Consider the following 13,672-nt stretch of genomic DNA (forward strand, 5'->3'; position numbering starts at 1 on the left):
GACTATGTAGCCCCTGAGAACAATGGACAGTTGACATCAGGGCTGTTCCTATATGAAATTAGAAAAATTAGAAGATTCTAAGACTGCTTCTCTCCCTTTAGCAGATAGTGCCTAAATAAATTATTCAGTGGATCTGGTTTGTGGCAATTTCTGCTCTTTGTCTATTTAGAACCAAAGTCAGGTTATTATAGATCTGAAAGTTGATCCATAATGCAGTGGAAGAAGAAAGCCACCCACTAGGTCTTGACTGTGTTTCTCAGGGTGATACAGACAAATACATCAACCTTAGTGGCCATCTATGGAAATATTGTTTAAAAAAACATAAAATGAGGTACTGAAAAATCCTGGATTTGATGAGGTGGTTAGATTAATAGTATTATACTCAAACTAGGAATCCTAGTGGCCTAGCAGATACTTTTTTTATAAAATAGTTTTTAAGGTACAATAATTGGTTTTCATCCCCCTATGAAACATTCCCCACATCAGCTGTATGCAACTATTCATCCATTTTTGCTGGTTAACTGAGGAATCTCTTACATTTTAGAGTTAACTCTCAAGTATCACTTTTCTAATTTACTGCAGGGCAAATTTTCCCCATCCAAGCCATGAATTTAGTTTTGAAGACTTCTTACTAGTTAAAATGTGTTACTCCAAGGGCATGTTTATGGGCAACTTGTATATACTTTGATACTTGGAAATTCTCAGGATATCTTTGGGTATGAAATTACTCTAATTCTATATAAAGATTCTTTAGTATAAAAATGTACTGGCTAATTTGTTATCCATTTACTTTATAAGTATTTCTTGAAACAGCCTAATTCTTATTTCTAGCTCATATCTATAGATTTACTGAACTGTTAATTCAGTTTCTGTGATCATGCATTTTTTACGCCTTGCAAAATCTAAGTAAGTAAATAAGTAGTATGTTATACAGTGTGTTCAAGATCAGCTGCAACCACCTTTTGCTCTTTGTCTTGATCTTTCGGATTGAAATACGTCTGACCTTTCACGGAACTCTCTCTACCTCTTTCACAGCAGGGTTAATAACAAAATACTTCCAACATGATGTTCATTCCAAAATGATGTTCAGGAATTTTTTTAAATGAGTGTGTTGATGGACTTTTATCACCCTGCTGCAAATAAATGCCCATTTGTGGTTTGAGTCAACGGTTTGTGGAATCATAGAATCATAGAATAGTTAGGGTTGGAAGGGACCTTAAGATCATCAAGTTCCAACCCCCCTGCCATGGGCAGGAGCACCTCGCTCTAAACCATATCACCCAAGGCCTCATCCAACCTGGCCTTGAACACTGCCAGGGATGGAGCATTCACAACCTCCCTGGGTAACCTATTCCAGTGCCTCACCACCCTAACAGGAAAGAATGTCCTCCTTATATCCAATCTAAACTTCCCCTGTTTAAGTTTTAACCCATTACCCCTTGTCCTGTCACTACAGTCCGTAATGAAGAGTCCATCCCCAGCATCCCTGTAGGCCCCCTTCAGATACTGGAAGGCTGCTATGAGGTCTCCACACAGCCTTCTCTTTTCCAGGCTGAACAGCCCCAACTTTCTCAGCCTATCTTCATATGGGAGGTGCTCCAGTCTCCTAATCATTCTCGTGGCCCTCCTCTGGACTTGTTCCAACAGATCCATGTCCTTTTTATGTTAAGGACACCATAACTGTATTATCAGGTATATACCTGATCACCTAAACTTTTTTTCTGGGGCCATTACCTTCAGAAGTCTTTGAAACTGTTGTTCCCCTATTATAATGGTTGTCATTCTCCTGTAGAACCATAAAGCTAGTAGTAACAGGGGGTAGTGGCAAAGGAGAAATGACAGCATGGGCTCTTCAAGATGACTGTGCTTGTTTGCTTTATGGCCTGTGGTCCTATGTGACTTGGGTGAGGGAGTTTAGGAGAGGACCCAAACATCTGAACAGAGGGAGGGAACTGGTAGGGGATGGCAAAATGAGTGGTGGGGAAGGGAATGAAATATGATGTTTTGTCACACTTTGTAATAGAGACAGGTAAGTATGGTCTCACATTGGAGAAGGCATGTGATAAATTGAGGTAACAAGGTACAAGCTGTGAAAGGTGGAAGACTGATAAATGATAGGAAAAGAGCAGCATGTACATCACCTGTGAGTAGGATGGTTGCTGTCACTATCTTTGTACAAACTGAAATTGTAACCCCAGTTTATTACATAAATCTGGGTCTGTCCCTGGCTGCTTAGGAATCAAAAATCCAAATATGCATTACACACTTGGATTTTTTTTCTTTCCTTCTGTTCCTTATATTCATCTGTGTTGGTTTTGCATGTCAGGTTCGTGAATTGGAGTTGGAAATATTATGTTTGCCATATGCTATCAAACTTTTATTTTTCTTTGAATCAGATCATCTGTATTTGATGTTAACAGCTTTGTTATACCAGAAGTTTCTAAACTGTGCCATGCGTGAACAGCTGGTGGGGTGGAGGGACAGATGTTTGGTCAAATGGTACTGGGCCTTTCTTGCACTTCAAAGGAGCTGAGTGGGGATATAATACAACGATAGAGTTCTGTTTTTCTAATCTGGATAATTTGAATATTTGCCATAGTTTATGAGGAGATTGGGACAGCAGATGACCTGTTTCAGCAGAAATTGGAAAGTAATTCATTAGATAATCATTCTCGTACTGTGGAGTCTACCCTGTAAAGCTGAGAACCTCTGAATTAAATTCCTATTGACAATATGTGCCCTATGGAAGAGATGTTACAATGTTCTGTGTTATAAATTAATTGCTTTTGATATTTTAATTCTTACCATTTTTCTTTGGAGCTTCACTTCAGATTTGTTCAAATAAAAAGCGGGATAACTTTTGAATTTAATCTTTGCCCTAATACTGAGATCTGAACATCTTTCTTCTTGTGCACGAATGCTTGTTCAGTTGCTATTTAAATAAAAGAAGTATTATGTAAGCAGTAACCATCAAAGTTTATTAAGTATGAAGATCTTAGATGTACCTTAAACTCCCTGAACTGCTGATCATCAGAAACTGGCAGCCTCTACTGAAATGAGAATCATTCCATCCGTGCTCTGTTCCTTAAGATTTCCCCTTGTTATCCATTAATGGCCACTATAGGAGGCAGTACAAGTTCTGGACTAATTGAAGCTTTGACTGATACGGCAGACTTTATGCGGTCTTACATAAAGCGAGGTTTTCCTTAAGGTTCACACTACGTTGTCTTGACAGTGAAAATCTAGGCAGCTATAAACAAGATCAATAGAAATGTGTAAGCATTGTTGGTGACAACACAGGAGCAGGGACAAAACAGAAATACTCACTGAATTTTTTGAGTTTGGACATCAATATTTACTTGGAAATGAGCTACTGCCAGTACCAGTGTTCTCATTATTCTTTTTGTTGTATGTTGGTCCACTTAGAGGCAGAATTTGTGAGTATGTTACAGGTAAGAGGAAAAATAACAAGTTAGCTGAAGCCTGTCTATCAGAAAGACACTTTAAATGCCAAAATTTTGTATAAATATACTGCCTTTCTGTCACAGTGTGCTACAAGGCTTAAGTTCTGAAGAAATAAACCAAGTAGAGGAGGGGTTAGTGTGGCTATTTTTATACAGATATGTGCATTTTAATAATAACTTCATCCATTTTATGCACTTAAGAACTGAATGTTGCTTGTAAGTATTTTCACTGAATGGGGGAGACTGAGGAGCTCAAATGCAAAGGCAGTGTAACAAGGACTTTAGCTAGATAAATTATAGGTACTGGATTAGATACTGACTTTTATCTCCGTTAGTGTAAAGCAAGAACTGCTAATCATCAGCTTGTGATAAAATTAGAAAATGCCATGTCTGAACATTGGGATAGTATTTTATCGTATTAGCTATTGATTTAGCACAGCGTGAAACAACTGGGTCTGTCCCAGTAGTGCCTGGTGGGGAGCAGTGAAGGTACAGATTTACTTCTCCTTCAGTTTGCTGCAAACTTCAAAGCCCAATTGTGACCACTTAACTACTAAAATTACTAAACTCAGACAGTTTCTCCTTTTCAGGCAAGGCAATGTGTCTGTGTAAAAGCACACATGATCTAGAAGGAAGGAAAGGAATCCCAGCTAAATCACATCAGGGCAAAAATAATGAATTCAGGAATTGCGGACAGTAAGAACAGTTTTGACTGGCCTGCCTTAAACTAAAGCTATATTTCATTTTCCTTTTGATTAAACAATAGTTTGACCTAATGTGTTTATGGTCCAAAAGACTTGTACTGAAATACACAAAACGAGCACCATATGGGTATATTTATATGCAAACCACCTCAAATATGCTGGTTTTCTATTTAATTATTCTTTGCATCAAGCATTATTAAATTTTGTATTTAATGATGAAGTCAGAAATAATAATCAGTTACTCTCATTGAAGAGCTGGTGTTTTTTGTTCATGATGATTAATATTTTTAGCACTCAATGGAAATTTTCCTATTCTTTATATTATTTTCGGAAATTAAAAACAATGTATTGCTATACAGATGGAAAGATGCCTCAGAGAGAGTGTGTATGCTTAGTGGAAAAAGGAAAGTGCCTAAAAATAGCTTTTTATGCACTAAAATCTATTTTTGGAAAGGGCTGCTTTTGTTTCTTTGCTTTAAAATAAATCCTTTCAGAGTAGCACGGATGTAGGTGGGACAGTTCAGCTGTCTCAGAAACATCTACATTCATCTGCCTTGCTCTTATTCTAAGGGTCCAAAATGAGATACATCTTCGTGGCTTCCTTTTGTTTTTCACTCTTGGAGTTCACAGTGGACAAAATGTATTATTAATAGCACTGAGCTCTGTAGAAAATTTGTACTTTTAACAGGAAAGCCAAAAGGCAAAAAAAAAAAAGAAAAAAGAAAAAAGAATACCATCTTTCCTAAGCATTACCTACTATTAGAAATCCAGGGATTTGGAGATCTGAGAAAGACGATGGTAAGATTCAGCAATGGCAACTATTGCAGTTTTTCATTACAGTTGCCGATCTCCATAGTGTCTGGCCAGGGTATGCAGGCGCAGGCTGATAAAGACAATTAAGTAGCAAGCCAGGGATGGATGGAACACTTGGATGCTTCTTTCTGGAAAAAGAGCTGGCAGAAAGTACCAGCAGGTATCTTCTTACTGTTAGCAACAAGAACCTAGGCTCCAGATGGAAATACCAGCTGAAACAAAGATACTGTAATGATCATTTCATGTTTTGGTTTATCTGAGATGTTTATAATCGTTTACCGTGACCTAACTAGTTTAAGAAAATCTTAAGGCTCCTTGTGACTTTTTTCCCCCTGCTTCACTGTCTTTGAGAACATTCTCTTTAAAAGTTGGCCCTCATATTATAAACTTCTCCCCTTGGAGAAAAGTGGCTCTGTATTTTCATTTTCTTGGTTCATCTGTATGTTTGTCCAACACACTGGACTTTATTTTCTCTCCAAGATTTATCAAAAACATATGTTAATTACAAACCTACAACACAGCTTAAAGTCTTTGGACCACAAGGCGATCTGGAGTACGTGACTCTGATGTATAGTTGCTCCTTGTTCTCTATCCTAGCATATGCTGGATAAATGGATTGGTGAAGTTGCATAGTAATAGGCATTATTTAAAGAAAACAATTATAATAAAAAATAATGAAAGCAAATGTTCTGTAAAAATTAGAAGGACAGATATAATATGTGAGTTCAGTCAATACAACAAGGAGATGAGTTGAGATGACCAGTGAAGTTTTCATAACAGAAACATAAGCTTGGTGTTGTACTGGGAAAAGGCATTAGGAGTTCTCTATTCCACTGTTATCCTTGACAGTATTCCCTAAAATTTAATTTTAGAGAGAAACTTGTGGCTGTTATGTGTATACTTATTATGTGAATATGCCAGTTCTAAGTGCAAAGATCTGCTGTAGTTAAACCGTGGTCTTGTAGCCTAGTCTTGCTGATCTTTTGATGATCTATTTGTATCTAGCAGAGACTTCTGTAGAAAAACATAAGCCTGTATGACATTAGTGACTGACTTTCAGTGCCTGATGTGGCTTTTTAAAACCTGTTCTAGGAGTGAGAGGATTTAATATGGAAACTGAATTAAGTGATCATGTTGGCGTCCTTAAATATTTCTGCAAGTTAGCCTGGACATTAATTGAGGGTGAGTGTATCTGTCAACAACACTGGCTTGATTTTGGCTGTTGCTATGCTTTGGATCCAGATTTTTTGTTGATGCCACATCTGGACATGCCTCCAAGTCCAAATATGAACCTATGCTATAAACAAAAGAATTTCTCCCACTTAGCCCCCCTGTACCAAATGAATAGGTCAGTTGTGGGTTAGCTCGAACGTGCATCAGGTGTAGTCTTACAGCTGAGGTATCTTTATTTTCAAACTGTTGTCTGAGTTGTGAAGAGATGGTATTGCCCCCTCGCCAACCTTGTTCTTGCCTTTTCTTCCAGCCTTTCTGATTGAAATGACTGTGGCAAATAAGGGTAGCAAGTTGCAAAACCTTTGTCAACAAAGTAGGTCAATATATGCCAATGTTTGCTACACAAACCATGGCAAAAGTCACTAACACCAGCCAGCTTTTAATTAGCAAGCTAGGTCTTTAGCAAGACTGGTCTTTGAATACACACAGGGTGAATACGAGGGAGCAGTAGGCTTTTCTGGAAGGTGAATTTGAGAAGAAATGAACTCAAGGGATCTCATACACAATTTAGAGGAATTTCAGTTGAGTTAATAGGCAAGTTGGTTAACTTAGCCAGCTCAGCAGATGTGTAAAGATAGGTCTAGAAATGAAATACGATAGTTTAATAATGGTCATTTGAAGGAATCAATAGAAAGAAGTTACATAAAGTACTAAAATTAGAGTACTGAGAAGTGTATTACAGGAACAGACTAGCAGACATAGGTAACAGGAGATAGCAGAATAGCGGCAGGTTGGCAGTGCAAGAGGCAGACGTCACTGTGTTTGTCTACAGAGAGGTTGCACCTAAATTTGCGGGAATACTCAAGTCACTCTTCATGTGTCAACTGATGCATATGAGTAAAAAGGCAAACTTGTGTAGAACAGCCCAAAGCTGAAAGCACTTTGGAGAAATTGAATTTTAATGAAAGAATGAAGTAGTATATACATAGGGACCAAATTTTTATTAACACCGGGTTAAGATGAATTACTCATGTTTGGAGAGTCCTATCCAAGCCCAAGCAAAGATTATCTGAAGTTTACCATGCTTGGATTGTATTTCATTATATTACTCTTCCATAGATGTGGTCTTTTTAGATTGGAAGCTATGGTAGTGGGTATTCAAGCATCCTCTAAAAAATAGAAGGGGGGTGAGGTCATTTGGTTACAGACCTTTGAATTTTGAGAAAACTGCTTTTCTGGGTTATTAAGTTTAAAAGGCAGAGCACAGGTAAATATAAGATAGTTTCTAAATACAAATGTCTTTTTCACAATAGAAGTAATTCTTCTGTTACTCCTTAAGTTCGTAGAAGCAATTAGTTAAAATTCTCTTATAGGTCACCTCTTTCCTTCTTTACCTACAACGCAGTGTTGCAGATTGTTTAAACCCCAGTGATGTTGGTGACATACATGGTCCACTGGTCATGAGTTTGAGGCGGAAGTAGTTTTGTTGGCAGAAGCTGCATTTTTCATGACCAACATAATATAGTATGTTGTATCCTCATGGGGGTTTGCGTGACCTTCCTCCCTGCCCTCACCCCATAATGAAATTAAAAGTATGTTTGTTGATGAATATTGAAAACAAGATCTATAGATCTGTGACTTAAAATAGCTGATAGTATCTCTGCATTAATTTCACATTAGCACTTGAAGTTTGATTTCTTTCTGCTATTATAAGAAGCTGACAACATTTGACAGAGTGGCAGAATACAAGTTTTAAGTTGTGCATTTCTCTTTCAGGCTTGCCTGCAAACTTCTTGTGTGCAAGCAGAGGCATGGCAATACCAGGAGTGGTTTGCACATTGATTATTGCCATCCAATGCCTACTATTGAACTGATTCTTTCAATCAGAAGTTTAATAGGATTTGTAAAATAGTTTTGATATACTTTTGGACAGAAATATGTCAGCTTTGGGGTTTTATTTTCATCAGGGAATACTTGAAAGTCCAATATTGCATCAGATTGTATATTAGCACTATGGAATCGTTTTCCTGCTTCTTAGAGTAACATGTAAGCTATTCAGGGACAGGAAAACCCCTTTCAAACTGCAATCTGAAGTGTCTAGTCTATTCTTCCTGGATCACCTGTACAGAGAAACGTAGAAAACTTGGAAGCTGAAGTTTGAACACAGCTTCTTGAGCAAATTCATTTGTTTTCTGAAGAAATTATTTCCTGGTTTTGTGTTTCTGTTTAAATACAGACTTTAAGATTGTTAATTAGGGTCACTTATTTTTCTTCTAGATTTGTTTAACTGTATCTTTTCCATTTCTGCTCAGCAAAACCTGGTTAAGTATCTATTCCAAAAGGCAGAGATGAAAGTGTACATTCTGCAGTATCTAACAGTCCATTTGAAGATCAGGTCACTTTTTTTCACCTTGCTTGTAGCAAGAGCAATGACAAAACTGGCTGCTCACGAAGAACACAACATAAAATTAATTTATTCCTACAAATTATTTCTGGTTATGCTAATCTGGAGTATTTATTTACATCTAGAGCAGGGCCAAACTCTAAAACAGATGCTTGAAGATCTTTTTTTTAAAGCATTTATATGTACTAGGAAATTCTAATGAGTTCTGTGTCAAAACAGATGTTTGTGGATAAATAAGCCATTTTGTTTGTTTACACATATTTCACCAAAACCAATCTGTTTCATCTGTTCTTAAAGCATTAAGTCTGAAAAACTGAGAGGTTGGGACGGAAAGATTTGCTGGGCCTTTTGTCTGAAATGCACCTCGACTTGTTTGCCTGTTCCAGGGGCTGCTTAGCATTTAGGAGGTGGAAAGCTATTCTTTAGTTCAGGTATGAAAATGTGCTATGCTTTATATCAATTATTTGCCTGATTTCTGGAAGTGCATTGGAGTGAGGGGACATTGGCTAGTTCTGGCCTTCGCTAATGGGAGCATTTCAGAATGTGGATGGTAATTAAAGTACAGAATGCAGAATATTGGGCCAAAATTGAATAGAAATGAATAAGTATGTGTTCTGTTGTGCAGATGTTGGGAACAGATTATTTTGGATACCTCTTTCTATCTACATCTTATTTGGTTACCATGCAAAAATCGTCATACACCGATTGTAGATTGTTTCTTCCCATTGCCTTTTCTGTTTTTTATGTTGTGATGTATCTGTATAGGTAGTAATTTAGCAAAATATCCTGTCTGCCAGGTGTGGGAACTAGCTGATTGTATTGTAATACCAGATCATTACTTAATTCATATGCAACCTAGCCTAGCACATGGAAAGCATTATAAATCTATTTACAGTGTGGCTGGTCTGATGATAACATTGTATTAAATTCCCAGGTGAGGCAATTTAAGCAATTGCTTTGCCATGTGTAGGCCATGGAAATTAACTTCTCATATGCTTTAGTAATAGACGAACTTCATTGGTATGCTCAGATTAGTAGTATAGCAGAATTCTTACAGTCTGGTTACATGTACCCTACTTCACATGTAGAATCATACAGGGGGGTGGTGCTGCAGATCACAGATCTTAATTAGTTTAAGCTGAGTTAATTCATTTCAATTCTAATTTAGCTGGGCTTGCCCACGAACACATTCAGTTCTATTGGGAAATGTTAAGGCTTGGGTCAAGTAGACAGATTGTTTAAAGCCAAATTGCCAGACAGAACTGAGCAAGTGTATCTGTTTGAACAGGGCTTTAAGGAAATCACCCAATCAGTATGCAAAAATCCTGTTCATAAACCAAGAGGGGTCTGCCTGGAATCAGAAATTCTTCCTTGTCAGAAGGTCTGGTTACTGTAGTACATGTAAAACAGCCTCTGCAACTTTCTGTCTTGGAAGTTCTTGTAGAAAGTAGCTTAACCCTTTTGTGTTATTGTGTGTTTGTGTGCAATGCTACCTTTGGATGCAAACACGTACACTGGGTTAAAAACTTGTGTGCTTAGACTTTCCGTATAGGTATCTACAAGAAAATAGAAAATACAAGGAAACTTCTGTATATGACAGGCCCTTACATGCAAAAAAACTGCACACAGAACCTCTTAAACCTATATGGAGCTGCCCAGAAATGCCTTGGATTACAAACTCTGTAAAGCTTCTGTCTTTTCTAGAAACATACATATAAAGTACCAGTAGACAGTGGTAACTGACAACTAAGACTAAAAATGTTGACAATTTCTTGATTTGCCTGGTTAGCTTATGTATAGAAGTCATTAACTATTTATAAAATGCATTATGAATTGGTTTCCTTCAAACTGTAGCAGAGTGTGTGACATTTCCAGCTCAAACTATCATTCTTGCATTTGGCTAAAGTACATATTTATAAACAGCTGATAGTTATAAACTAAAAAAAAACCCATAAATCTAAACAGTATTTAATTATTGAGTTCAGACAAACTGAACTGATTTTGATAGCCACATTTACAAGTGTTAGCCAGTATTACTTTAATAAAAATAAGAATAGTAATTCAAGATATTGATATTTTGGACAAATCCTGAAAGAACAAGGGAACACTTTAGTTCAAAGGCCTTTCCTTTTATATTATTGATTCATTTGGTAGTGAAACTGTGATCAAAAGTAGTATCAAATTATTTATTGATTATGGCAAAGAGTTATACCTAATTGTAGTCAAAGGGTTATTTCTTTTAATATAATTACTGATTTTCAGATCATGACAGATAATTGCAATAAAAGAAAAATGATGCAGATATATTTATTAAGTTCAGTGGTGCTGATATAAAGGATTGTAAAGGGCCTCTAAATATTGCATTGCTATTAATATTATTTTCCTTCCTGTGCAGATACTATTTTTAATTTTTGCCATGCAGGCTCTTATGAGTGAAAATATCAGCTAGTTAAACCTTTCAAATAAATTATATCTAACCAGGAACCACCTCAGTCTCTACATATAATCAGGCAACTTGTTCACTGGAGAGCAAGCTCATGAAGCATCATGCTCCTCATCTCATTCTAATAATGATAAATACATTCAACACTTAACAGAATCAATGGGGCTGAGTCATTTTGTGAAACTGGGAGAGACTGTACAGTTGAACTGCTAGACCTCAAATGGGAAGATGGAATGTTAATCAGAAAAGAAGATCAGATATTTATTGGTACATATTTAAAATTTCCCCCCTTCTTTGATGTGTATCAAATAAAAATAGGAAAATAATATAATTGAGCAATCTATGGCAATTTGTTGGCTTTTTGGTGAAAAAAGAGAAAAACAAAACCTACCTCCATATGATATTCTTGCATACTGTGGAGTGTTTTAGTCCCCCATAGTGATGAAATGAATAATTTAAACAGGCAGCTCTGATACCACAGCCTGTTTAAAGGTTCTCATTTCCTTTAATGCTGTAGACTACTTTAGCTTGGTTAGTATGAAACTGTGACAGCTGAGATCTCCAAAAGATTTGGCACATTTCATCTCTTGTAGTAGGTCCATAGTATGCTTTGTCCTTGCTACGTACATCTGTAGCTTTAGTATATAATCTAGATCTGAACACTAGCAACTGAATCACAAATCACTAAGCATTGTAATGATGATGATGGGAACAAAGGGCGAACTGTGCAGACTAAAAAGCTAAAATGTGTTGCTCTGAGATGACCAAGACAAGGCTTACTCCACTGCCAGGTTGCCAGTGTAAGGGGTGATGCCCCTCCAAATTTCTTTGTCGCAAAGGTAATGAGTTTCCTTGTGCTCAGTATAAATTCTAGTGGGTTGTTTGCTGTGCCACAGTCTCGTGTATGCTTTTTCGGAATGATTGTCCAATTAGGGGAGGTTCGAGGAGTAATCTGGTAGTTCCTACTGGTAGTGACTACCATGACGGAGTGTGAGGGAAGTTCCCACCAGTGAAGGAAAGCCCTACAGCTTAGTTCTTGCTACTCTTGGATTTCTTCCTCTGATGAAGTGTAAAATTTATCATAACCACACTCAAATGTAACAAGACTTCAGCCAATTTATTAAAAATCCTATGTCTCTTTTAATAGCGAGTGTAGAAATATTAACTGACTAAGGGCCTGTTTTTTGGCCAACAGGGAATTTGAAAGCTAGGCTGATGTTCTCTTTATGAACTTCCCCGTTGTTCCATGCAACGCTGGGCTACCTTGGTAATCTTCAGACATTTGCTTTCCATTGCTTTTCACTTGATCTAGTTTAGAGTCAATATGGTGATCCGTTTATGAGCAGATCTGGTGCTCATAAGCTGTGAATTGTGACTATCTGTCATAATCTAATGAATGACTGTCTCAGTTTTGTGGTGTTCCCAGTATCTACTGTAAGCTACTGTTTACAGTACAAGGGTATTCCTTTTCTCCTTTCTTTTTCCCTTTGCTTTCTGGTCCTTTCCCAATAGGCTTTCATAGCCTTGGTGGCATAGGAAACACTTGTTAAATTTTTTACATCTTCAAGTTCAACCACTTTTGTCAAATGTGTGTTGTTCAAGTGTAAAATTTTTTTAACAGGGGAACAGCTCAGTCTTCCTTTCCTGTTTAGTGGCATCACTGCAGTGCTCTTCTGAGTTCTGCATCTAGCTAGCAAGTTCTCCAGAAAAATGCATTTGGTGCTTCTGATGTTAGTGCATGTTGCCTCTCCTGGTTACCTGGTTATTAGGACTGGGATTGCACGTTATATATCTTGAGCTTCACTGAAGCTGCTTTCATTGCTAAAATGCTGAGGGTGTGACTGTCTTAGAAATGCTAAGGATTTTCATGCCTATTTGTCAAAGTACAGCAATTGAAGAACTTTTTGTTAACTTTTTACTTGCAGATTAATTTTTTTTATCAAATAGGTATCCATTAGGGGGCTCTCGAGGTTTAAGATGATCAGCCTTGATACCAAGGGCTTCGGAGCTTTACTTCCTAACCCTTTTTTTCTTTTTGTTTTACAGAAAAGGTCACGAATCGCCTACAGTGATGAGGTGCGGAATGAGCTCCTAGGGGATGACGGGAATTCCTCAGAGAACCAGGTAGGATGCTAATCAAGAAGCCCTAGTGGGTGGCTGGAGGGTGAAGGAGGTCACTGGCACACTGGGCTTCTCAAGCTGCTCCTTAACAGCATTAGCAACAACTCATGTGGAAGTGATACTGTTTAATGCAAAGCTGGGGTCTTAATCAACTTCAAAATGTTTCTTGGAGATCTTACATTTAACCCTTTAACTTGTGATCACTGTCTGCTATCATAAAAAAAATCTTTTCTTCTCTTTTATTTATTATTTAGTACTTAAAAAATAACTTGAAAAGCACTGTTTGCCGACAAAGCCAAGGTCTTCACCTCAAACACATGTAAAAGGAATAGAAAAAGTACATAATGCAGCTTTGATAATAATGCAGTATAATTAAATCAACACTGGCAGGCAAAACAAATGAAAGTGAGCTCTCAGAATTAGGCAGTACCCCACTCGGTTTCCTTGTGTGATTCCTTCCCTAAACAGATTTTTTTCTCCTTGTACCAAAACCACAAGTTGTACTAATAAGAGCATGCTTTCATAATGCGTGTTGTCCTAGAATGCAGAG

General features: G+C 37.3%; 1 protein-coding gene across 4 annotated transcripts in view; it reads left to right on the plus strand.

Moving 5' to 3' along the window:
* The window catches only part of VTI1A (vesicle transport through interaction with t-SNAREs 1A), a 272,171-nt gene that overhangs the window by 45,441 nt on the left and 213,058 nt on the right, over positions 1-13,672 (plus strand). For all 4 annotated transcript variants that reach the window (XM_061372685.1, XM_061372683.1, XM_061372686.1 and 1 more), the window contains exon 4: positions 13,048-13,125. In XM_061372685.1, the coding sequence (XP_061228669.1) occupies positions 13,048-13,125 (78 nt within the window). The remainder of the gene's footprint in view (positions 1-13,047; positions 13,126-13,672) is intronic.

The sequence above is a fragment of the Neopsephotus bourkii genome, unplaced genomic scaffold (assembly GCF_033783945.1).
Source record: "Neopsephotus bourkii isolate Nb327-2 ecotype Australia unplaced genomic scaffold, CSIRO-AGI_Nbou_v1 NB_1615, whole genome shotgun sequence".
Taxonomy (NCBI): Eukaryota; Metazoa; Chordata; class Aves; order Psittaciformes; family Psittacidae; genus Neopsephotus; species Neopsephotus bourkii.